The sequence below is a fragment of the Protomyctophum bolini genome (genome assembly GCF_963924005.1).
Source record: "Protomyctophum bolini genome assembly, chromosome: 5".
NCBI classification, from domain to species: Eukaryota; Metazoa; Chordata; class Actinopteri; order Myctophiformes; family Myctophidae; genus Protomyctophum; species Protomyctophum bolini.
The window spans coordinates 16,544,543-16,570,685 of NC_137866.1; the positions used below are offsets into that span (position 1 = coordinate 16,544,543).

At 45.8% G+C, this 26,143-nt stretch overlaps 2 protein-coding genes across 6 annotated transcripts in view; both read left to right on the forward strand.

Annotated features, from left to right (window-relative positions):
• Positions 1-309: 309 nt before the first annotated feature.
• Positions 310-18,654, forward strand: LOC308314972 (uncharacterized protein; the record flags this gene model as incomplete). Its single annotated transcript, XM_080762796.1, has 6 exons — positions 310-391; positions 5,369-5,563; positions 16,637-16,876; positions 17,231-17,430; positions 17,978-18,380; positions 18,651-18,654. The coding sequence occupies exons 3-6, from the start codon at positions 16,644-16,646 to the stop codon at positions 18,652-18,654; spliced, it is 840 nt and encodes a 279-aa protein (XP_080618922.1). The 5' UTR covers positions 310-391; positions 5,369-5,563; positions 16,637-16,643.
• nav1a (neuron navigator 1a) overlaps positions 18,306-26,143 on the forward strand; it is a 145,175-nt gene continuing 137,337 nt past the window's right edge. For all 5 annotated transcript variants that reach the window (XM_080763953.1, XM_080763952.1, XM_080763954.1 and 2 more), the window contains exons 1-4: positions 18,306-18,380; positions 18,904-19,168; positions 19,799-19,917; positions 20,696-20,950. In XM_080763953.1, coding sequence (XP_080620079.1) covers positions 18,908-19,168; positions 19,799-19,917; positions 20,696-20,950 — 635 coding nt within the window. In that variant the 5' untranslated portion in view covers positions 18,306-18,380; positions 18,904-18,907. The remainder of the gene's footprint in view (positions 18,381-18,903; positions 19,169-19,798; positions 19,918-20,695; positions 20,951-26,143) is intronic.

Here is a 26,143-nt window from a genome sequence, read left to right on the forward strand (position 1 = left end):
TATTACCCCGAGAGAGGGAGGGGGACAGACAGCATGGCCTCAGGGACATCAGCAGATTAGCTATGACATTAACCCCACCATCAGCCCCACACACACACACACACACACACACACACACACGCACGCGCGCGCCCACACACACACACGCGTGCACACACACGCGCCGCGCACACACACTGCTACCCATAATCCCTCAGACAGTCACTTCCCGTTTCAAGAGCATGACCGCTGAGACAAAGCAACAGATCATGTGCTTGTGTGTGTGTCTTTTGTGTGTCTGTGTGTGTGTGTTTTTGTGAGCATGGGTTCAACATATACTGATCTGCCACCCAGGAGGAGGTGAAAAGGACAGAGTGGTTAGGAGCAGAGGCCCGATGAGGACCATATTTTTGTGAGTATTTTCTTTAGGTATGTGGTTGTATTTTTGCTGTACAGTACAGTACGGTTGAAGGATGGGGAGAGCGTGGGTGGTGGGGGTGGGGGTCAAAGCTGTGTATTACAGTAGCATATGCGCGTCCTGCATTCTGTGGGGGGAGGGGACATGTCATGTTCGTTATAGTTTACAGTGTGCATTGCCAAAAGCAGCACTCATAAATCTCCCATGCTTCATGGCTGAGTGGCTGAAGTATTATGCATTGATTAGAATCGCATAGAGAGGTTCTTGAATACAGTATACTGGCTCACCCCGCGGGTCAATGGACTGTAGAATCGATACTGTGTGTATGTGATCAGCCAGAGAGCTCTTAACACTGTATGTTAATGTGGAGCTTCTCAAAGTGGGGCTTGGGGACCCCCAGGAGTGGCTATTAAAAAAGCCTTTTTTGAAACTTGTGAGCTTCAAAATACCTTTAACAAATGGAGACATTTTAACAGCACAAATCTTGTATGGAGGTCCCTGGCACAAAATATTTTAAGATGGGCGTCCATTGGGCAAACACATAATTAATGTGGGGGTCCTTGACGCGAAAAAGTCTGCAAAACACTGCTATATACATTCGTGTGTGGTCAAGACGACTGCAAAAATGCAATTCCTGGCCATTCAGTAAAAACAAACACGAAATGGTGACAGTTTTGTATTCTCTCATTTGTTTTATAAATATGAAATGTATCATGTTTCTCTTATTTCGAGCAGCTGAACCCACATTGGATATCTGTTGAGTATCACAGTCTTTCTGTAAAGCAGGGTTTAGAAAGCAGAACTGTAAAGCCAGCGCAGCAGTAATATGAGAGTAACAACAGAGACAGAGAGAGAATGGGCTCGCTCGGGGATAGAACACGACATGGATCGAAGATCTGTGTGGAAGTGAAACTGACATGAAGTTGACCTCGCAAAGAGAAAATAAGAACAGGTTTGAGGAACCAGTCGGAGCAATCTAAAAAACAAAACAATCAGATCCTGTTTTCTGTCAAACAAGTGGTGACGAAAACATCTTTCATTATCATTATTTACGTCTTGAACCCCATATGGGGGGAACATTATAGCTATAAAGAAACTAGCCAATCTACTTAGATCGACTAATGTTTGGTGAAGAGATTTGGTGTAGACGGAAAAGAATAATCAAAGTATATAAACTTTATTACAGGCTCGTGGCCCACAAGGTAAGACAGTACATCACATTTACAAGAATACAAATAAATAAAAATACAGTACATTTACCCAGCCCCACAGGTTACTACTCTAGGCGAGGCACTCATGCCAGTGTCCTCTGATGGTAGAAGTGTACCTTACAGAACTACGGCCTGGGTCTGTCATCTGTCCAATGAGTCTATTCAGTGAGCGATCCAACCTGCTCATGAATTTGAATGTCAGGTTCCTCAACAGAGCCATGAATGTAGTGAGACCCAATGGACAGAAAAGCCCACTGGCTCTAGTGCTCCTGTTTTTTTTTTAACAGGATTCGAAGACAGTCATTATAGGCTACTTGCAGTTTGCGTAAGCTCTCCTTCTTATACAGTTGTAACTCGAGTCCGGTTTCTCTTAACAGTGGTTCCCAAACACCCAAAAGAGAAATTAGACGTTTTCCAGGGACCCAAACTACTAGTGCAGATGCAGATCTACAAGCTCACACAATATTTATAAGCAATTGTTTTTAATTGATGAAAAGGTGTGATTTTTTTTGTTAAAATCTTTCGATTTAATCTTTTCTTTTTAAAGGGGGACATTTACTTGAGAGTCGTGACCCATAAAGACGTGCTGTAAGACCTGAGCGTTTAAATAGCTTTCCTTTCCTAGTATGACCAAAAGACCACCGTGTTCATAAAAATCTCACAAAAACAAAAACCACACATAGTCCATCTGGGGTACGGTGGCCTTTTGTATCAACGTTTATCAGATCCATGGCGTCTCGGGGTCCAGAGAGAGCCGCGTGGGTCCCAGCTGCCTTTGAATCTTTATCAGCATTGAGGTATTACTGCCTCTTGGCAATAAACAGTTTGAGATGCCATGATATACTGTAGTGTACAGGGACATGGAGAGCTGAGTAAACACCGGATCGATGTGGGATGAGCCTTTTTTTAGAGTGCCGTTTATGAGGAGGAGAGACGGAGGGTGTGTTGGAGCCAAGGTCACGTCGGTGACAACTCTCCCGTATACCGTCCCTATAGTCCTTGTGTTTGGAAGGTGGGATGGACGACACATCGGTGACACGTGTGTCTGTGTCATTGTTCTGTAAATTCATCTTGTTGCCCTTCCCTTATCTTCTATGTATCGTCTCTGGCGGGTGGAATCCTCATATGTCAAAATAACTTTTGAGGATAAAAAATTCAAAAATGGCAAAAGTAGCAGATCTACAGGCTTGTAGATCTGCTACTTTTGATGTTTTTTGTGTATGATAAAGTAGGGCGTTGATTTACGAAAAAACACAAAAAGTTAAAATATGGAGTTGGGAGGTTTCTGCCTGACAGCAACGATAGTCTCTCTCTCTCGCTCTCTCTCTCTCGACATGTCCTTTGGGATGCTTGTTTGTCTCAGCGTGTACTTAATACAGGCACATCAGGTGTGTGTGTGTGTGTGTGTGTGTGTGTGTGTGTGCGCGCGCGTGTGTGTGTGTGTGTGCGTTGCGTGCACATCATTAGCATACCCTGTATCCCCTGACCACAGATTGTAGTGTGAAAGCAGGTTGATGGGTCTGAGCTTCTGACACATGCATGGCCACATATCTTTTAATTACCACCTGTCAGTCTCGCACGCACACACTCACACGTGCACACACTGCACTCACGAACGCACGCACACACAATAACAGCAGACACGTGCGCACACAGACACGTTCTCATCCATCTAATGGATCTGTCTTTGCTTTAACTGGGCTCATATTTCACTCCTTTAGTGAGGGAAGGAGCCAGGCCAACAGGTCCATTACGGAGAGGAGAGGAGAGGAGAGGAGAGGAGAGGAGAGGGGAGGGGAGGGGAGGGGAGGGGAGGGGAGGGGAGGGGAGCAGAGAAGGAGGGGAGGAGAGATGAGAGGAGAGAAGGAGGGGAGGAGAGGAGGAGGGGAGGAGAGATGAGAGGAGAGAAGGAGGGGAGGAGAGGAGGAGGGGAGGGAAAAGGACGAGGGGAGAGCAGAGAAGGAGGGGAGGGGAGGAGAGGAGAGGAGGGGAAAGGAGAGGAGAGGAGGAGGGGAGGAGAGAAGGAGGGGAAGAGAAGACGGGAATAGAACAGAGGAGGGGACGGGACAGGAGGGGATGAGATGATTGGAGAGGAGAGAGGGGTATGAGAATTGCATAGGGAGATGGGGAAGGTGATGAGGAGAGAGAGAGAGAGAGAGAGAGCAGGGGCGGGGATACGGCTTCAGGCATACTGCGGCAGCAGCACAGCGAAGTGACGTTATGGCCGATTGGCGAGAGAGAGAACACACACACACACGTCCCAGAGGTCTGCCAGGCTAAAGTAGACAGAAGCACACACACAGAGGCACATGGACTGAGCCACCACACACATACACACACACCCTCACTGGCATACAGATGATGGGACAGACAGGACACTCCTCTCTCTCACAGCGTCCATAGTGTCCTGATGCATGCAGAGGGTGAGTGAGTGCATGGGAGCTCGTCTTCTCTTCAGCTTATTGTTTCTATCTGGACTTCTTCTTCCTGTTTTGGTTCTCAGTTGGTGAACTTGTACACACCGACCGACCCATGTGTCCGTTTTGTGTCCGTTTTTGTGCAGTGTGTCACTCACTGTGATTGGAATTGGGATGTCATCTTTGTAATAGCTTTGCTCTTTGGCGTGTGTGTGTGTGTGTGTGTGTGACTGTGTGTGTGCACGCACGTGTGCATGCGCAGTAATATTTTAACAGTATTACTGACATGATTACACAATTTTTTTACTGCATTATAATGCAGTGTTTCCCCAACTTTTTAGCCCTGAGAGTGAGACCCCAAAGGAGCGATTTAAGAGAAAATAGCAGAGAGAAACTTCTAATTCATGGAACTATTTATGCAAATCTTAGCTTGAATTTCTTTTCTAAGAAATTCCTTTTTGGGGAGACTGTTTTGAATGTAAGTAAAAAACATATTTTCTGCTGACCCAAGAATGGGTCCCGGCCCAGTGTTTGGGAAACGGCGATTTAATTGGTGGAGGTAGAGAGGCATACAGTACAGGCACAGACGAGTAACGGGAAAGAGAGAGAGAGAGAGAGACAGCGAGGGCTTAGAGATAAATAGGGGAGGGGGGGAGAGGGGTATCCCGTAACCAGGGGTGACATGATGCGATCGGCCTGAGTCAGCAGTGCTACGATCGCTGGATGAGTCAGTGCAGCATGCGGCTGTGTGTGTGTGTGTGTGTGTGAGAGAGAGAGAGAGAGAGGGAGTGAGAGTGTGCATGCTTCAGATAGCTCAGCTGAGAATACCGATGGCACACCGCGAGTCTCCATCGCCATTCGTTGTGGATGCTTGCACGCCTTTAGATTGAAGGGATGCTCATGGTATGCTGAGTTTACGATTGTGTGTGTGTGTGTGTGTGTGTGTGTGTGTTCAACAAATAGTTTGTGATTAACCTGGAGTCTACAGGAGCTTATTAGCTTATGCTTATTAGATTATGCTTTCATAATCGTACTGCGTTAGTGTATGAATGAACTGGTTTCATGTCACTGCTTGCATGAAGAAAGCGTTTGTCATTTCACTCCAGCCGTATATATCCACGGCCCATTCATACATCTGACTCACTACAATCACACAGGACAGAGCCGGTCCAATGGCATTTCTCCTTCCTAAAAAAACAGTGACGAGAACATAGATTCCATTGAAGGAAAGTGACTTTGAAAAAAGAGCGTAGTCACCTCCTGGGCTTGCCTTATTGGACCCTCCTCCTCCTCCGATTGGCTGAAGACGTTCCGCTTGTGTTTTTTCTTTCTGTTTGTCACAGCAGCAGCTTCCTGTCTCTGTGAATGGCGAGGCAAGGCGCGGGGCCAATGGGACGGCAGCACTGAGGATGCAACGGTGATCCAGGAAAAAACACTCTCCCCCCCATTGTTCCTGAGACGTTCAGAGAAGTGTGACCTCCTCCTCACAGCCTTCACCGCCCGGCTGGCCTGTAACGGCACAGTGCAACACTTTACCGGTAGGTCCCAGCTGACATATATCGGGCTTGATTTATTAATAACACAATTGTTCTTGTTGTTGTTATTGTTATTACACTGTTGTTGTTGAAGTCTAAAGGTGTCTGAATGCCTGGCACCGCTGTTCATTCAGTGGGACGTTTTGACACCATCATCGGGTGCAGTGGTGTAAAGTAACTGAGTACATTTACTCAAGTTTTGTACTTAAGTAGGGATGGAGCTCGAAACCCGATACCCGGACAAACCCGATAACACGCTTTTTGAGTACCCGGTATCAATAAGCTTTGTGCTTATCAAGCCTGTTATGGAGCATAACGGCCCATGACGTCATGTTTTAACAGTCAACACAAGAGGCGATCAAGAAATAAATCTAAGCACAAACATGTCGTTTAAAGTGACGGTACACACATTCACCAGTTAACAGGTTCATCAATATTATTTTCCAAAAGTAAAAAGGTCAATTGCCTTCCGTTCCGTCTGTTACAAAAGTACTGTATTGGTTCTGTTCAGAATTTATTGTCGTCTCCCGTATTTCCACAAAATAATAGAAAATGCTCGATAGTGGGCTCAATAAGAACTCGGCTCGATAAGCCTGACCGAAAATTAACTACCGGTACAGTAGCTCCATCCCTACTTATATGTACAATTTTGAGGTATTTTTACTTTACTAGAGCATTTCCAATTTCCAGGCAAATACTGCACTTTTACTCCACAAGGATTGTTAGAAGGCTTCAGTCACTAGTTACTGATCATTATTACAACACATACAGTAACCTCTTCAGCCCTACAGTATACATTTTGGCCATTGAAAATAGCCGATCTACTATCTATAGATCTGCTATTTTCAAAATACTTTGTATACGTTTGAAAACCTGAAACGGGACATTCTGCACAATGAGTAGCCTCCTTTTGGTACTTTGTAGTACAGTGGTGGACAGACCACCCCTGGTCAGATACCTTCAGTGGTGGACAGACCACCCCTGGTCAGATACCTTCAGTGATGGTCAGACCACCCCTGGTCAGATACCTTCAGTGATGGTCAGACCACCCCTGGTCAGATACCTTCAGTGATGGTCAGACCACCCCTGGTCAGATACCTTCAGTGATGGACAGACCACCCCTGGTCAGATACCTTCAGTGGTGGCTTGTAACCGTCCACCCCTGGACAGATACCTTCAGTGATGGTCAGACCACCCCTGGTCAGATACCTTCAGTGGTGGACAGACCACCCCTGGTCAGATACCTTCAGTGGTGGACAGACCACCCCTGGTCAGATACCTTTAGTGATGGTCAGACCACCCCTGGTCAGATACCTTCAGTGGTGGACAGACCACCCCTGGTCAGATACCTTCAGTGGTGGCTTGTAACCGTCCACCCCTGGACAGATGGTGGCTTGTGGTGGACATTCTTGTCAAAATTCTATTTTTGCCACGGACATATGAAATGACCATTACAGGTCTGTAACTCTGAGAGCGTACACAATGGAACCATTTGTAGTGTGTAGTAATTCAGTGTCATTCATAGCCTATTCTAAAAGAAAACCTGGAGACTTTACATTCAGTAATTGGGTCATATAATCAAAATAAGAACATTATAATGGTGTGTAAAAACAAAATGTAGAATGTGCCACGGACAAGACCAAGTCCTGACACGGACATTTTGTCTGTGTTCGGCCATGTTGGTGAGCCCTGTATCTGTAACTGTATCTGACTAGAATTATTTGTTCATTCAGTGTTTACAGTATGTCACTAATACTGTCTATTATAGGGATAGTGCAGTGTTTTGACAGACACTTGGCTAGTTTTACTGCTGTTGTTGTTAATAATAATAATAACGTTGTTTTGATGTGCAGTGGTCGCAGGCCGGACTAATACACGCTCACGCAGGCACGCAGGCACGCACGCACCCACACACACACACACACACACACACACACACACACACACACACACACACACACACACACACACACACACTTTGCTAACGCCCTTCAGTTTACAGCCAGATCCCACACATTGCCCCCCACCTCTGTCAGCCTTGATCGATTTTCTGATGAGTCAGAGGGTGTGTGTGTGTGTGTGTGTGTGTGTGTGTGTGTGTGTGTGTGTGTGTGTGTGTGTGTGTGTGTGTGTGTGTGTGTGTGTGTGTGTGTGTGTGTGTGTGTGTGTGTGTGTGTGTGTGTGTGTGTGTGTGTGTGTGTGTGTGTGTGTCATGGGACAGGGAGGAGAGAGCCAGTGGTACAAAGTAACTAAAGTACATTCACTCAATTGAGGTAGTATATATTTTTTACTTTACTGCAGTCTTTCCAATTTCCAGTATAGCTATATTACTTTCACTTACATCTCAGAGGAAAATATTGTACTTTTATTCCACTATAACAGTCTGTCTGTCTGTCTGTCTGTCTGTCTGTCTGTCTGTCTGTCTGTCTGTCTGTCTGTCTGTCTGTCTGTCTGTCTGTCTGTCACTCTCACTCTCACTCTGTCTAGCATGCTATTTTCCTTTTCTTGCATGTTCAGAGGTTGCATTCATTAAGCTGATTAGTTTCATTGAACTGATGTGGGAAAAATACATTACCTCAGCTCATTTAATTTAACACCTAATGGAGAGGAGAGGAGAGGAGTAGAAGAGAGGGGAGTAGAGGAGAGGAGAGGAGTAGAAGAGAGGGGAGTAGAGGAGAGGAGTAGAAGAGAGGGGAGTAGAAGAGAGGAGAGGAGTAGAAGAGAGGGGAGTAGAAAAGGAGAGGAGAGGAGTAGAAGAGAGGGGAGTAGAAGAGAGGGGAGTAGAGGAGAGGAGAGGAATAGAAGAGAGGGGAGGAGTAGAAGAGAGTAGAGGAGAGTAGAGGAGTAGAAGAGAGGAGAGGAGTAGAAGAGAGGAGAGGAGTAGAAGAGAGGAGAGGAGTAGAAGAGAGGGGAGTAGAGGAGAGGAGAGGAGTAGAAGAGAGGAGAGGAGTAGAAGAGAGGGGAGTAGAAAAGGAGAGGAGAGGAGAGGAGTAGAAGAGAGGGGACTAGAAGAGAGGGGAGTAGAGGAGAGGAGAGGAATAGAAGAGAGGGGAGTAGAGGAGAGCATAGGAAAGTCTTCACGTTTTTTCCATGCCAAGGACCCCTTAGCTGAGAGAGAAATGAACCAGGGACCCCCACAACATGTTTGCTAAATTTGTGTAGCAGATCAGTAAACATTTTCATAGATTTCAGACATGGCTTCATAGACCTGTCTGAGGAAGAGCATTGTGCTCCAAATGTCACAGTCATCTTATGGTGCAATAAAGGCATCTATCACAGCCTCGCAGCCCTCAGTGTGCGAGCGTCTTTCTTTTTGATCGTTGTATACTGCTCACCCAAGTTTTGGTTGGATGTGCATGTCTTTTTTCTTTCTTTCTTTCTTTCTTTCTTTCTTTCTTTCTTTCTTTCTTTTTCATAGACTTGTTTGACAGCACTGTCATCAGTGTTGCATGGATAATTGCTTCATGTTAATGTGCATTTTCAGACAGTTAACCACTTGAACCGTCAATACTTGACCTTTTAGTCTTTACTTATAGTCTGCTCTTTTCTCCCTCTACACCAAACCTCTTTGGTGTAGCAGATCTACAAGCTACAAGCAGCTGTGAGGCGTTGTGAGCTTGTGAATCGGCTATTTTTAGCTTGCGTTCTCCTCAGAAAACGGATGTTATGGTTATGGGTTCAAGCGGTCTAAAGGGAGAAGCCAACACAAGCAATCCTCATTGCTTGGTCATTTGCTTCCTGCTCTTCTAGATTATGACCACTAGATGGCAGCACAGTCCTTATGTAGCAATGAATGGAGGTATAGCAAAGTATGTATGTATGGATGGATAAGAGATAACAGTTTCAAAGATGCTCTTTATATTCAAAGATTGAGGCGAACCCATGATTTTTTTTAAGTTAACAAAAACAAGTCAATCGTCAAATGTTCATCTTTAACCCATTCTGGACTGAGGTCGATTTAAAAAAAAAAAGGCTTCTAAATCCTAAATCTTTTCTGAAAAACCCATGTTTCTATGTCAGTGGTCCTCAACCTTTTTCATGTCAAGGACCCCCAAAATTATCTCTATTGGGCCACGGACCCCCATCTCAAAATATGTAGTTCCAGGGACCCCCCAGAAGCCAATATTTTAGTTAAAAATGAAATATATTCAAAGATTTGCGCCACATTTTCACGACTTTTCAAAAATAGCAGACCTACAAGCTCGTAGCGCGCCACTCGGTGGCACGCTATGAGCTTGTAGATCTGCTATTTTTCAATAGCTAAAGTAGAACAGAATGCTTGAAACACCAAGAGGGGTTCCCGCCCAGAATGGATTAAACAATAATTAGCCAGACATGTCGCAGCATGTGGGATCACGTCAACAGGCTGGTAGACTAAGTTGTGACTAATGTTTCAGTAGTTCCTCTGAGACGTTAGTATGAGCACGTATCACACACTAAGAAGTCATCCCCACCCATCTAAAGCCTTGTTTAATGTTTATTATACTAGCATCATACATTAAGCCACAGATTTAAGGGCTAATAACTAAGCCTAAAATGACTCATTTACACTCACGTCACGTGAAGGTGAGGTCACAATCAGCTTTATTGTCACATCACATGTTTACAAGTGATTCCTTTACGTTCACGCTCCATCATTTTGTATTTTCCATGAAAACAGAGGTAAATGGTGCATCAAAATAGAATTTGGATTATTCTTGAAACATTTTAAGAACACAAATCTAGATCTTGCATGGGGGTCCCAGGTAGAATATATTTTCAGATGGGGGTCTGCGACCAAAGATTAATTTGGAGTCCTTGACATGGGTACAGTTCAAGGAAGGTACAGCAGGTCAATACAAAAACTGCTAAGAGGATAAAACGAGAAAAGACTTGTTTTCATCAGGGTCCCCCATTTTCAATTCATCAAAACAAAAGATTTAAAGACATACAACATCTCCCTGCTCTCTCGTAATGTATAAGCAGAGCCTGAACGCCAGGATCAAATATCATAGAGTCACACTACTTGTATTGTAAATTTGTATGATTGCAAATTTCTCAAGCTATTATTGCTCTCAATCTATTGGTGGGTCATCTGACTGCACTGACCTTCAAGCAGATGAGGTACGTCACGTACGTGGACTCACATCATGACCCTGACCACCACCACTACATTGAGCTTCACTGTTGTGTTGTGATGTCTGTTCTGAATTATTTAGCTCTGCAGGGTTCATCGATTTCACGAGGTTCTACTTCTTCATTGGCTCCTTCACTCATATACTGGGAATGCATATTATTCAATATTCATGTGGTTGTGCTTGGAGCTCAGGTCGTCAGTGTGGTGGCATGTGCCTGGATATTGTGGTGTTGTTGTTTATTTCCTTTTTCTTTCTTTTGTATTGAACTATTGATGATGGTGAAGAGGAACTGGAGGATTTAATGTTTGACAGGGACAACACAAAAAACAATGTATTTTTGTCTTGGCTCCGAGCAGTGCATGCGCTGTCCCTCTTCCGCTGGTATCCTGTTTTTTACAATTACAAGTCATTTTCTATGGGAAAAATATAATAATAATAATATTTGGAATGTTAAGAGCCCTACTGCCTACTGTATATAGCACACACACACACAGACAAACATGTGCGTGTGCGTCGCCGCCACATTACCCCAGCACCACCAGCTGAGGCCCTGCATATCATTATGAACTAACAGTGTGAAGTCATACTGGTATGACCTCAGTGGGGCCATGAGGGACTGAACATTTCCATACAGATAGGATGACACAGCTGTGCTCCTATAGGAATTCTACCAGGCTGACTGACTGGGATTCTGATGCTCATTAATGGTGCGTGCTTGAGTGTGTCCTCAAGAGAGGGGGAGAGGGAGAGAGAGAGAGGAATAGGAGGTTGGGGGAGGGGAGGAAGGAGAGATGGAGGGAGCGGGAGAAAGGAGAGGAGGGGAGGAGTGGAAGATGGAGGTTTAAAGAGTGATATAGAGCAGTTGTTTTCAACCTTTTCAGGCCCTGCCACAATAATCATTTTAACTGGAAACCCCCCCCAAAACAATCAAATTTTAACTGGGGGACCCTCCCACAATAATAGTTTTAACTGGAGACCCCCCCAAAACAATCACATTTTAACTGGGCGACCCCGCCACAATAATATTTTAACTGGGGACCCCCCCAAAATATTATTCATCTTTTAACTGGGGATGCCCCAACCTGATAAGCACTTGGAATTGAAGCAGTTGAGGTATTAAATGTAGTCTGACTCGGTTCCACAGATAAATATTGTGTAGCCTAAACTTAAGTCCTTCAATTATTGTCACTTCACTGTCATCTGGGGACCTCTCCAAAATCATGTGGAGAACCACTGATCTAGAGTTATGTCTGTTTCTGTTAACCCAACACTTAATTAAGTGTCAGTCAGTGCCTAAGTCATCCAACAGCTGACACTGTGCGTGTGTGTGTGCGTGTGCGTGTGTGTGTGTGTGTGTGTGTGTGTGTGTGTGTGTGTGTGTGTGTGTGTGTGTGTGTGTGTGTGTGTGTGTGTGTGTGTGTGTGTGTGTGTGTGTGTGAGTGCATGTGAGTGCCAAATGAAACAGACACATTGTGAAGACACTTTTCCTGGTCCTAACAATATCAATTATATATTTATTTAAATATAAAAAAATCACTCTTATCATCTTACATAATCTCATTCCAGCCAATCGCAATTTGCGTCCTCACCTTTGTCTTCAATGTTTGTGTTTACACAAATACTCAAAACCGGCCATTCATTGTCAATGACATTCATTGTTAGTGTTTGCGCAAACACTCAAAACTGGCCATTCATTGTCAATGGCATTCAATGTTTGTCCTATGTCCCTCAAAGCTGGACATATGAGGGGCTAGCACCCCTCAAAAATAGGGATAAGCATTATAATTAGGATTATAGACTTAGACTAGAGGTTAGGTAAGGCCCAGGGTTGTGGTTGGAGTTATGCTTGATTTGTACTTAGTTGCGTACCTCTGTCATGCACCAAAAATAGCAACTCTACAAGCTAGCAATGCGTCCCGCGGTGACCTGTTGTGATCTTGTAGATCGAGTGTGTGTTCTTACAATCGTACTAATATGTGTGACAAATATTATGTGAGGAAGGCAGTATAGGATGTGGTGGAGGAGAGATACACAGTATAATCCTCATTCCTCAGCAGAGGGTACAGTATTAACGTAAATGGATTATGTTTTGTTACAGTCAAGGTTCAAGTTTCGTACGTTATTGTTACATCTTGTGTACAGGACAGGTACAGACAATGCAGCAGCATAGACAATATTAACAGTAGAATAATGAGACAAAAAAAAAGATTAAAGAAAGGAAGAGAGTGCAAAGGAGAGCAAGGAGAGAATGAAATAGATTCAAAAGCATCATCAAAAGTACTCTAGACGAATAACAGTTGAAGGCCTTAACCCCCGCAAAGGCCTACTGTAGTTGTCCTGACCCCTTATCCATCATTTATACATTATGGATAATTAGTGTGGACTTAAACTGTTATTCGTCTATACATGTGCCTATAATCTTGTATATTGTATAAACAAGCAGTAATCCCCCCCCCCCCCCCCCCCCCCCCCACACACACACACACACACACACACACACACACACACACACACACACAGCTGCTACCTAACTTTGTGCAAACAACTTCACAATTTACATTTGTATAATCTCATAGTTAATCTGACACTGAGTATTTGACAGTGTACTTCCAACTTCCCCATGTTAGTACAGAATGATCTTGTCAGGGACCGGACAGACTTCCTGACAGCTAGATACCCTACCTGTAGACAGAGGAACACACTCACCTCCACTGAGAAGTAGAGTGTGCACAGAAAGCACTGGTTTGTAATTTCACACAGCATTGCAGTGTAGCAATTGGAACATCTGCAAAAACAGTGCTCTCAGTTTAATAATTTAATGTATGTTTAAAACCTGTACAGGTTCAGTTTGACAATCTCTGCTCAAGATGTCACTTGACAGCACAGATCTATCGGTATACAAGAGAGCATAATGTGGAACATGATTTTTTTGGGGGTTGTGCCCAAAAAAGTGAAGCGAAGTGAGCGGGAATTAGTTGTGTCATGGACTTATAAGGCTTAAAGTGGTCGTAATCAGTTTGTTTTGGGAGGTCTGAGGCTTATATAGTTTTGTAGTGACATTGAGATGTCGCAGAGCCAAGACGGTGCAAGCAAGAAGTGTTTCATTCAGGTGATAATACATGGAATGCGTTTCGTTTAGAACATGCGTGTGCGTATACGACTCTTGGGAACGGCCTAGATAAGTCCATTCGCTTCTCGTTCCCCTTTCCCAGAAGGTGGTGTGATATCTGCCACTGGTGCATGCTATACTCTCTTCCCCTTTTCTTCACCCTTGTACCGCGTGTCCTCTTCCTCCACCCCATGTCCCTCCAGTACAGTAACAGCAAGGTAGTTCAATTACATGATATTACATTAAAGTTCTTCCTCGGTTCAGCCAGTCGACACAGACAGACAGCCACCCTGCAGTTGGTTGGAGACCATTAAGCAGAGAGACTGGTGGTGAGCTCAGTTTCTAGGGCTTTGGGAGGGTGCTGTGGGTGCTGCTGGTGACTGCTGCATGGGTGCAGGGAGGTTACAGGAGGTATAGGCGAGAGGCACTGGATCTTTGGACACGAAAACAAACTGCACAGGTGAGGAGGATATAATCAATCATCCCAGATTCTGTCAAACTTCTGTACAATCCTGAGTGGTTAATTTAACTCTTGAGACTGCAGCAAATGCGGGGGGGGGGGGGTTGGGGGGTCCATTTGGTTACATTTGCACACTCTTGGAGTTCATGGATAAATGGACACTGCAGGATATTAAATGTGTGGGAAAGGGACATGCAGAGTTAAGAGTATGTTGTGCTGTATGTACTGTGTGTGTACGTATGTGCATATGGGTCTACTGTAGTGTACATGTTTGCAAAGAATTATGCTTTTTCTGAGCCGGGGAAAACAACTGGTTCTTCTCTCTGCTTTGTGGTGTTTGTGTATCTGCTGTGTCTGCATGTGTGCTGGGCTGTTTTTGTGTTTTGAACTCGGCCCCGGCGGGCAAATTGCATTACGCAGACATTCCGCGCCTCGCTGCAAATAAGCTCAACTCGTGGTGTACCATGACTCAGTCTGTCATATGTTCTCAGCTGGTCGCTCACTGGTTTACCATGACTCAGTCTGTCATATGTTCTCAGCTGGTCGCTCACTGGTTTACCATGACTCAGTCTGTCATATGTTCTCAGCTGGTCGCTCACTGGTTTACCATGACTCAGTCTGTCATATGTTCTCAGCTGGTCGCTCACTGGTTTACCATGACTCAGTCTGTCATATGTTCTCAGCTGGTCGCTCACTGGTTTACCATGACTCAGTCTGTCATATGTTCTCAGCTGGTCGCTCACTGGTTTACCATGACTCAGTCTGTCATATGTTCTCAGCTGGTCGCTCACTGGTTTACCATGACTCAGTCTGTCATATGTTCTCAGCTGGTCGCTCACTGGCGCTCTTGACTCACTCGCTCACATACGATACGACCAGTGGGGGTGTAAAGTAACTAAGTATTTCCAATTCTCAATGCTTTTACTCCACTACATCTGAGAGGCAAATATTGTAGTTTTCTTTTACTCCACTACAATGATATGAAAACTCTAGTTACTATGTAGTCTAGTAGCCACCTCATAGAGCCCCATTGTGAACCCCGACATGTTGAGTACACCAAGGTTTTATGTTAGAAATGTTTAGTATGGGTCCCCAGCATGTAGAAACTGCCGGATGCTAACTTGCATAATATGTTGGGCAATTTTCATAATTGGCATAATGTGACCATACCAATTACAACCTATAGAAGGCAAAATGTTCAAAATGTCATCATGCTTTATGTAGCATGTGATGTGTCAAACTAGGGGTTTTCATGGTGCTGAATCCATTCCAGGCATTCATTTTGCAAAAAAAAACACTCATTGGGCTAAAGACGGTGGGCATGGCCGTTTTAAGCCCAATGAAAAACTAATGCAGTTTCTACATGCTGGGTGGGGCGGGTGGGGACCCATACTAAACATTTCTAACATAAAACGTTGGTCAACATGTCCGGGTTCACTTTTTGGCTACTAGGCTAATGGAGGTTTTGATTATTATTTTTACGGAACAAAAGGCGGCATTAGCACCCACCCAACAGACTAATCCCTGGCACATACTCCATTGTCTCTTGTGACAGAAGGAAGCCAACCACATTTCGGCCATTTGAAAATTGCCAATCTACATGCTCAAAATGTGTCACAATGCGACCCATTGTGAGTTTGTAGTTTTTTTTTTTATACCGGTACTTTCTACTTTTGGTAATACTTTTGTAAGTCAATTTTGAATACCACATTTAATTTCTACTTGTGTATTTCTACATGGCGGTATTGGTACTGTACCTTTACTCAAGTAAAGAAATGCGAGTATACTTCTTCCACCACTGCATACGACGCCTGCTAAATGACTTAACTTCCCTCTCTGCCTGCCTGGAACAACGAGTTCTAGGTTAACCTGATGAAATTAAATCTAACGTCTCGATGTTTCCCACAGCGCAGTTCAACAGATAAAACTAATTATGCTTTTTTATGTTTGTTTGTGGTACACAGCAAACTCCCGGTAGTTTCCACTCTGTGAGTGGACACATTCACCCATAAGGGATTAGATTAACATTCAGCATTTTGCATGTCATAAATTTAGTAGTGTAATCGGATGACACGTACTGACATTTTGCAAGTTAATCCCATCTTTTGTGTGTTCACTCTTTTATTCTAGTACCTTAACTAACGTCATTGAATGTGTAATGCACAGTGTACTGTATATATATATATATATAGTATACTATACTGCTTTATTTCAGGTTTATGTGTAAATAATATGTCGATTGTTTTTAGGTTTGTTTCTTATTTTCTTGATCGCTTCGGAAAAGGCGACACGATAGGGACTATACGCACAAAAATGAATTTCACCCACTCTTTTACACTGTAAACGTGTGACGTGACCATAAAGCTCTCTCTCTCCCTCTCTCGCCACAGGTCAGAGATGAGTGGGGGCGTCAATGTGAAGTCTGCCCCCCGGGCTCCGGCCCCCTCGGGCATCCCCCTGTCCCGCAGCCTCCTGCCGTCCTCCCCTAAAGTAGTGGACCCCCGCCGGGGGACCAGCAGCCTCCCCCGGCCTTCCTCCTCACTGCGTGGCACCCCGACGCACACGCCTAGACACACGCCCACGCACACACCCAGACACACGCCGAGACACACGCCAACGCATACGCCCAGGTACTATGTGTAATTGTTTTTAATTTTCTTTACCTACTGTAGTAAAAAACCTTTAGTTGTACTGTCTTGTAGCAAAGGCTTGTCAATATCTGATATACAGGGGAAACCCTTTACTTGTACAGCAGTTTGTGGTAAAAGCACCGTTTAGTTGTACAGTTTTGTAGTAAAGGGCAAAGGCATGTAAAAAATATCTGATGTGAGAAAGCACATGAGGGCCCATACAGGGGAAACCCTTTACTTGTACAGTTTGTGGTAAAAGCTTTGCTCAAACTTTTGATCCTCTAAAATAAAACTGTGATGTGACAATACTGCTTTTATTCTAATTTTATTCTAATTGTGATTCTGATGATTCAGACACACGCCGAGACACACGCCGACGCACACGCCGGCGCACTCTCCGACACGGACGGCCCTCGTGCACTCCCCTGCGCCTCCTTCCTCCTCCTCCTCCTCCTCCTCCTCCCCGCGGACCACCGGCATCCCACCTCCTTCCTCCAAGGACCTGCTGAGGGACGCTACCGTGAGGAACCAGCTCCTCCAGAGGCCGGGAGGAGGTAAGACACTGAAAATGGGATCGATTGATCCATTAAAAAAAAACTGTGGCTTTGCCCTCAATGCCCTCAGTACCCGCATATCTGACTAATAGGCTCTATGTATACAGAATAACTCTTCCTACTTACGGACCCCTTCCCTACTTCCTTCACAGGTGTTTACCGATTATTCACTGATGATATAAATTGCCTACTGTGCATATACCCTTTAAAACAACCCACCTTTAAAACAAGCATGGGTAAATTTGCCTATAGCACTACCACCCAAGTGGTGAATGCCCTGACCCCATCGCTCAAAACATGTGGATCAGGCATGTACAATTTAAATCCACCAATACCACTTCTCCCTTATAAGGTGATCACCCCCTCCCCCCTTACTCTGTGCACGAGTGTCTTATATTTTGATGATATTGAATCGTGTTGTTTTTTTTAAATGTTATGTTTTATGAATTGAATACCTACGACCAGAATGGTGTTATCCTTTTTTGACCAAGTGTTTGAGTGTTGCTGTTTTGCATTTCTGTCTAATATAACGTATGGAATCAATCAGGTGTTCCGGCCGCGCCCCAGGTGCAGCCTGGGTCCTGCTCTGGAGGCTCCTCCTACAACAGCCCTCTGCTGCAGCCTGGGCCCTGCTCTGGAGGCTCCTCCTACAACAGCCCTCTGCTGCAGCCTGGGCCCTGCTCTGGAGGCTCCTCCTACAACAGCCCTCTGCTGCAGCCTGGGTCCTGCTCTGGAGGCTCCTCCTACAACAGCCCTCTGCTGCAGCCTGGGTCCTGCTCTGGAGGCTCCTCCTACAACAGCCCTCTGCTGCAGCCTGGGTCCTGCTCTGGGGGCTCCTCCTACAACAGCCCTCTGCTGCAGCCTGGGTCCTCCTCTGGAGGCTCCTCCTACAACAGCCCTCTGCTGCAGCGTAGGGAGCTGCAGCAGCGCTCGCTGCGCTCCTCCACAAGGTTAGAACAGTTTGGCATTTTTCATTATAGTTTGTCACGCTAATGACAGGCGACAGGCCCTGGGGCCACATATACCAAACCAGTAATTCACTGCACTTACTGGTAGACATTGACACAGAGTCCAAGGCACTTTTTTTCCACCTTCTAATTCAGTTAGTTTAATTCGTTTTTAGAGCGGTTTTGCTAGTTTTTGTTACGTTTTATTTTAATATTTTTGTGACGGCGCTTAGTTTTAGTGTTTAGTTAGTTTTTAATACTTGTCACGTGCAGGTAGGCCTTTTGTGTAATAAAAACTCAACAGGAGATACATATTGTTTTATCTTTTATGATACATAAGATATATTTATAATATGTATTCAGTTACTGAACGATGACAAACTAAGGGCATTTCTTCTATCATTTTGTTTGTTTTAGTTAGTATTGTAAACACACAATACAGTTTGTTTCAGTTAGTTTTAGTTTTTGTATCAATTATATTTTTCGTTATTCTGTTAGTTTTCGATAACGGAGTTATCTCCTCCAGGGACATGGTGGCGTTGGATGCAGGCATTAAACACGCCGTCGCCACCAACCTGCCAGCGTCGCGCGTCGCCTCCTCCTCCTCCCAGAACGGTAACAACCACCGCAACAACAGGAACATGTACGCCATGAACCGGAACCAGCTCCTCCGACCGCCGCCGCTGCAGCTCCGGAGACAGGGGGCCAACTCCAACGTGATGGTGTCCCAGGAGGAGAGAGGGCTGCTGGGGGACGGAGAGGACCACAGAGACCCCCCCCTGGAGCTGGAGGTACTGTAGGCCCGTCACCATGATTACATTAATTGTGATTATTTTTTACATAATCGCGATTATTTTGTCATAATCGCCATAATTAGAGGTGCTCCGATCAGGCTCCGATCCCGATCAGCGATTGTTTTTCCTCACAGTCGGCCGATACCGATCTTGTGCGTGAGGGGAAAATTTGAATATTTCCAAAATGATTATATGTCAAAACCCACGTCAAAACTCTTCCTACTGTGGGGAGGAAGGGGAGAATGTTTAGACCTGTTACAAACGATACTATACTATATATCTGATTGATCTGGTTTCTCCAGATCGGGTAAACTGCCGATCGAGTCATTTGGAGTGAAAATCGGCCGATTGATCAGAGCATCTCCAGTCATCGTTTCCTGGTTGAAAAATGTACAAAAAAAAGAACAATGGTTGATCTTCCATGTTGAAAAATGTTTGTATGTTAAAAATAGAGGATCTACAAGCTATTTCCGCAAATGTTTTTCTAGTATAAGATTAGTGAATATGTCATTTTTGATTACGAGGCAATTTATTTAATTTCATATATCCAATGTTCAGTGTAAATGTTCAAATTTGTTTGAGTGACAATAACTAATCCTCAACTTAAATGTTATAATGGTGACACAGCCCTACCAGGAGGGGGCGACAGAGGAAACCTCGTCCATGCTGAGCAACGATAACCTTCGCCCGTCGTCTCCCGTTCGGGCGACCCTCGCCGCCCGACACTACGACCCCCCCACCACAAGGTTAGAACAGTTTGGGATTTTTTTGTGGTGCAACCAATCCAAGGAACAGCAATGTCCATGTTCAGTGTTCACCTATGTGACGTTAATGTGTGTGTTAATGAGCACCAGTATGACTATTAGTACCAGTAGGGGCACTGTTGTGCCAGAAACAGAGAGAGAGATAGTGCTGCACTGTTGCCTGCTAATGAGAGAGAGAGAGAGAGAGAAGGGGAGGGGGAGAGAGGAGTTGCACCACTCAGTTCACACGGGTGTGATTTTTCATTTATAGTTTAGTTTTAGTTAGTTATGAGATTATTATTTTTGCTAATTTATAGTTAGTTGCAATTTGTTTTTATTTTGTGAGTGTTAGCTGGTGTTTTTTTTTTCATTTTCTTTTTTTAAATTGTTTCATTTTTGTTTTGGTGCAGGATTCAAAAAGTTCAGAGTAAGTAGGCCTATTGTGTAATAAAAACTCACGAAAGATATTAAAATAAAAACAGTGGTTGAGCTGCTATCAAACGTCCTCCAATTTACATGTCCAGGTGCTCCTTTGAGCCCAAAATATTAATGTGCACCCCTGCTTATGACAAACTTCTATGACAGTGCTGACATAATGAAGTGACATTATTCCGGTAGAGTGCCCTTTGGTCGCCCGTCGCCTTAAGGCGTCTTACTGGTTTTAATTATTATAGTTTTTCTTTAGTTCAGTTAACGAAAATGTTTTTTTAATTCAAGTTTTCCGTTATTGAATTCGTTTTCATTAACTATAATAACCCCGCCCCACCGCCATCATCATCAGGGGTCGCAGCGGCTCCACGAGCCAATCGGACGAGGAGATGGACACCCCTGAAGACCTCAGTCCCGCCTCCTCTCCCGGACCCCTGCCCCCCCCGCCTCCGGCCCTGATCGCGTCGTCGCCAGACGTCCCCGTGGCCGAGGCGACGCCCACCAGCGTCCAGGAGGACCCGTGGCGAGAGAGTGAGGCCACGCCCACAGAGACGCCGCCGCAGACCCCAAGAGTCAACATGGCGACCGTAGCTCCCTTCAGGTACAGGTGAGTGGAAGACACACACACTCGCACACCAACAAACAAGCTATTTTACTATATTACTCCATCTCTATCTTTCCCTCACTCTGGAAACTCTCGCACACACGTACGCACACTAGTTTCCAGAGTGAGAGAAAGATGGAGAGAATATAAAGTGACCAGCAGGCCTATTTGAAGTATTTGTGTCTAATCTCTCTCTCTCTATCTCTCTCGCACGCACGCACGCACGCACAGACACAGACACACAAACACACTTGCATGCATGCATGCTTAATTGCATACACAAACACACTCCCTTTCGCTCTATTTCCTGTGAGGCGATGTGACATAGGCTTGTGAAAGAGCACAAATCAAATCATTAGAACAAAGTAAACATAGTGCAGACTTAATGTTGTTTTAATTTGAATGAAATCAGTGGCAGTAATCACAGTAATGCTTTGGTTGTTTTGTCTAAATGGAGATTGTTCTACAAGCTTAATGCAGGGCATGAAGTGATGCGCGCTACTGAATCATCAAATCATATTATTATTCTAATAATAACAGTAATGATGTCGTTGCTGTCGAGTGGAAATTGTTCTCCTTGTACTCACAACAAGTTAAAGGTTAAACATTATTACTTCCTGTTACAATTCTTTTTTTAAAGCACATTTTTGGGACACCTGAGCTTGTATATGTTATGTTTCCGCAGCTCTTTTTTCAACTATTTGGGGATCTTGTGTAAAGATGTTGATGTCCTTCCTCATCATGAGTATTCCACCTCATCTACACAGGCAAGGGGCGAGTGTTCCCACAGCGATATAGCACCAAAAACTCTCCTGATATGGAGCGTCGGCCATTGCATTGCGACGTAACCTGAACCAATCGTAAATTGGTAGCGTGTAGAATAGATATCAACCAATACAAATGTTTGGCAAGCGAAACCCGCGAAACCCCCCAGACAGAGGCCTTTTGTGGCGGTTTCCGACCGACTCGACACCGGGCACTGCACTCCCTGTCGGGGTGTGGAACGTGTGTGTCGAATTTGAAGTCGAACGGTTCTCGAGTTGCGTGCATTTCAGACCTACAGTACTGTACACACTGTGGAGTCTGTCAGGTCTCGCCTCAGGGGGAGGGGCGCGTTCCCATGGCAACCAGGCACGCCCACGGCCGTGTCATAGATTTAGTGTACTATCCCAGAGCAATTCTAAATCAGCTGCGGCTCATTCCGGCCGCCGCCCTGGTTAGCAATTAAGGACAGCCGCAGCCTGTCAGCCGCGCCCTTTATAAACAGCCTGCGCACCTAGCAGTATCAGATCCCTGCTACACACAGACGCTCGCGCAGCATATGCCGTCCACTCGGCGTTGGATGGTAAGTCCACACTCCTCTCACTTATGGACTCTCACGTATGGACTATGTTTATTGTTTGATTGTTTGTATCACCACTCAATTGCTCTCTTATATTCTCACATCACCAGGCTTGTAGGAGTGGGGCTGGAAGCACACGCAGGAGCGTGTACCCCCCATAGACAAGTATACACGGAGAGCCGCATGCATACTGGAGACCCACCTGGCTCGTATCGGGGACGAGTGCGGACGACGGGACCCCCGTATGGAAACGGCAGCTCCACAGCTCCATAAGGTCGCAGTAAGACAAACCGTTCACTATCTATCACCCGTGTTATTAAGAAGAGGCACTCATAGTGGCAAATGAGCAGCTAAGGATAATAACGAAGATTGTGAATGAAGGAAGTCACCCTGTCGATGCTAAATGAAGACTGTGAATGAAGAGTGTCACCGTGGTGTGGTACACTGAAGATTGTTGAATGAAGATAACCCCGTAGAGACTAATGGAAGCTAGCAGCCTCTAGATAAAGTGTCACGTCCACCCTGTGAAAGAAGACAGGCCCGTGTTATGTTTATTTCACCCTTTGAAGAGACTTTAAGTTGGCTTGCGCCGCCAGGCCCGGTGAAAGAAGACCGTTAGAAACTAGAGCGCTTACTTTGTGTTAACCCCCTGACTGCCGTTGTCGTACCGACACGGCCACCCAGTAGATAGAGAGAAATAAGAATATAAATGCTTGTGTATCTTCCTGTTGGCCGAGCCTAAGGGGCCCTCCGTACCATACTCGCCCGGTACCATACCAAGTACTTTTACTCTAATTACTCACCACCCCGTATCCGAGTACTTCTACTCTAAAGTACTCTTCTGTGCCTTGTGGATAGAGAAAGATACGCACCCCCCTTACCTACCTCCGGGGGAGCCTCCTGGCCTCCTCTGGAACCTGGAAAAGAAGAAGAGAAAGAGTTATACAAAGGTCCAGTTGGTAGACTGCCTAGACCGGGTGTCTCAGGCCCCAACTTTGTACTTACCTTGTGCTCTGACCGTATGCTAACATCCCCTCTCATCCTCTGCAGTGACGACTCCCGCCTCGGAACCGGGACCTCAGGCAAAGAATATTACCGTCTGAGTTCTGTTTGTGAAAACTGACTTTGTTTGAACCTGTTGGAGAAATAAAGCAAGGGGCGCCATCGTGTGTCTAACCCCTGAAACTGCACTCTGAGTTGTATTTCCCACCCGACCTCCCACATATGGTGGAGAATGTGGGTATTCATCTGATCTCAACCACCGCCTAAACATGGCCAGCCTCGAATTGGCCGCCCTTCTCCGAAGTCAGACGGAACTACAGAACGCTGTGCAGGAAGTTGTCCGCAGGCTAGACCGACACGGCGATGTCCCTAGGACCCCCAACGCCGTCCTCTCCAAGCAGACCCCCGAGGATAGCCCTGCCACAAAGACGGCCAACGAGGCCGAAGACGGAGGGTTTAGCAGACTGAGAGAGGACTCCGATTCAGATGAGGTTCCTGCTGTTCTACTTCAGCGGTCAGCCATGGCACACAGCTCCGACGATCCCCCGACCGACGACGACGAGAAGGGATCGACGCACGTGGCAAAGAAATGTCTCTTTGCGCTCACTAGGACGCCGCCAGAGAGGCTTCACCGCAAGCGCAAAGTCGCGGATTGTTCCTCTGAGTCCGACGGGGCTGACCGAAGAGCCAAGGTTCAGAGAGGCAGAGGCACGGATTCCTCTAGTGACGACAAAAACGTGCCGAATGAAATGAAAGACCGGAATAAAATCCGGTCTTGCTTGATGAAGAGACACGACTCGAAGGAGGGTAGACGACAAACCAGGAAGTCTGAAAATGTAACCAGGTCGCAGGAGAAGGAAATGGACACCTCTGCCTCGTCGAGCGATGAGGAACCCGACGCGGACTTGGATTCTGAGAGTGACGCAGATGTCCAGAAGATGAAGCCAATCACCGAGGACGTGTCCCTGCAGGGAGCAGCGACATTCCATCCTCAGTCATCCGGGGATGAGGAGCAGTCCCATTCTGGGCCCTCTTGGGCAGCAGAGGAAGATGATGACCCTGAAAATAGAATTGCTAAGAAAATGCTCTTGGCCCAAATCACAGCCAACTACTCTTCTGGGGAAGATTTCTCTTCAGATGAGGAGACACTGGAAGATGAATCTGAGTCTGATGGTGACAAGCAATTTAAAGAAGACAGGCTTTAGTAGTAGTAGTAGAAACAGAGAGCGCCGGCGGGAGCACAGGCCCGGGAACAAAATGAACCACGTGGACGCGCTCTCAAGACTCTACGAAGGTGAGGAAAGTAGTCAAGCTCCTTGCAGTAGCAAGAAACTTAGGGGGGGAGTGTGTGGAGTCTGTCAGGTCTCGCCTCAGGGGGAGGGGCGCGTTCCCATGGCAACCAGGCACGCCCACGGCCGTGTCATAGATTTAGTGTACTATCCCAGAGCAATTCTAAATCAGCTGCGGCTCATTCCGGCCGCCGCCCTGGTTAGCAATTAAGGACAGCCGCAGCCTGTCAGCCGCGCCCTTTATAAACAGCCTGCGCACCTAGCAGTATCAGATCCCTGCTACACACAGACGCTCGCGCAGCATATGCCGTCCACTCGGCGTTGGATGGTAAGTCCACACTCCTCTCACTTATGGACTCTCACGTATGGACTATGTTTATTGTTTGATTGTTTGTATCACCACTCAATTGCTCTCTTATATTCTCACATCACCAGGCTTGTAGGAGTGGGGCTGGAAGCACACGCAGGAGCGTGTACCCCCCATAGACAAGTATACACGGAGAGCCGCATGCATACTGGAGACCCACCTGGCTCGTATCGGGGACGAGTGCGGACGACGGGACCCCCGTATGGAAACGGCAGCTCCACAGCTCCATAAGGTCGCAGTAAGACAAACCGTTCACTATCTATCACCCGTGTTATTAAGAAGAGGCACTCATAGTGGCAAATGAGCAGCTAAGGATAATAACGAAGATTGTGAATGAAGGAAGTCACCCTGTCGATGCTAAATGAAGACTGTGAATGAAGAGTGTCACCGTGGTGTGGTACACTGAAGATTGTTGAATGAAGATAACCCCGTAGAGACTAATGGAAGCTAGCAGCCTCTAGATAAAGTGTCACGTCCACCCTGTGAAAGAAGACAGGCCCGTGTTATGTTTATTTCACCCTTTGAAGAGACTTTAAGTTGGCTTGCGCCGCCAGGCCCGGTGAAAGAAGACCGTTAGAAACTAGAGCGCTTACTTTGTGTTAACCCCCTGACTGCCGTTGTCGTACCGACACGGCCACCCAGTAGATAGAGAGAAATAAGAATATAAATGCTTGTGTATCTTCCTGTTGGCCGAGCCTAAGGGGCCCTCCGTACCATACTCGCCCGGTACCATACCAAGTACTTTTACTCTAATTACTCACCACCCCGTATCCGAGTACTTCTACTCTAAAGTACTCTTCTGTGCCTTGTGGATAGAGAAAGATACGCACCCCCCTTACCTACCTCCGGGGGAGCCTCCTGGCCTCCTCTGGAACCTGGAAAAGAAGAAGAGAAAGAGTTATACAAAGGTCCAGTTGGTAGACTGCCTAGACCGGGTGTCTCAGGCCCCAACTTTGTACTTACCTTGTGCTCTGACCGTATGCTAACATCCCCTCTCATCCTCTGCAGTGACGACTCCCGCCTCGGAACCGGGACCTCAGGCAAAGAATATTACCGTCTGAGTTCTGTTTGTGAAAACTGACTTTGTTTGAACCTGTTGGAGAAATAAAGCAAGGGGCGCCATCGTGTGTCTAACCCCTGAAACTGCACTCTGAGTTGTATTTCCCACCCGACCTCCCACAACACGTACAGACAGA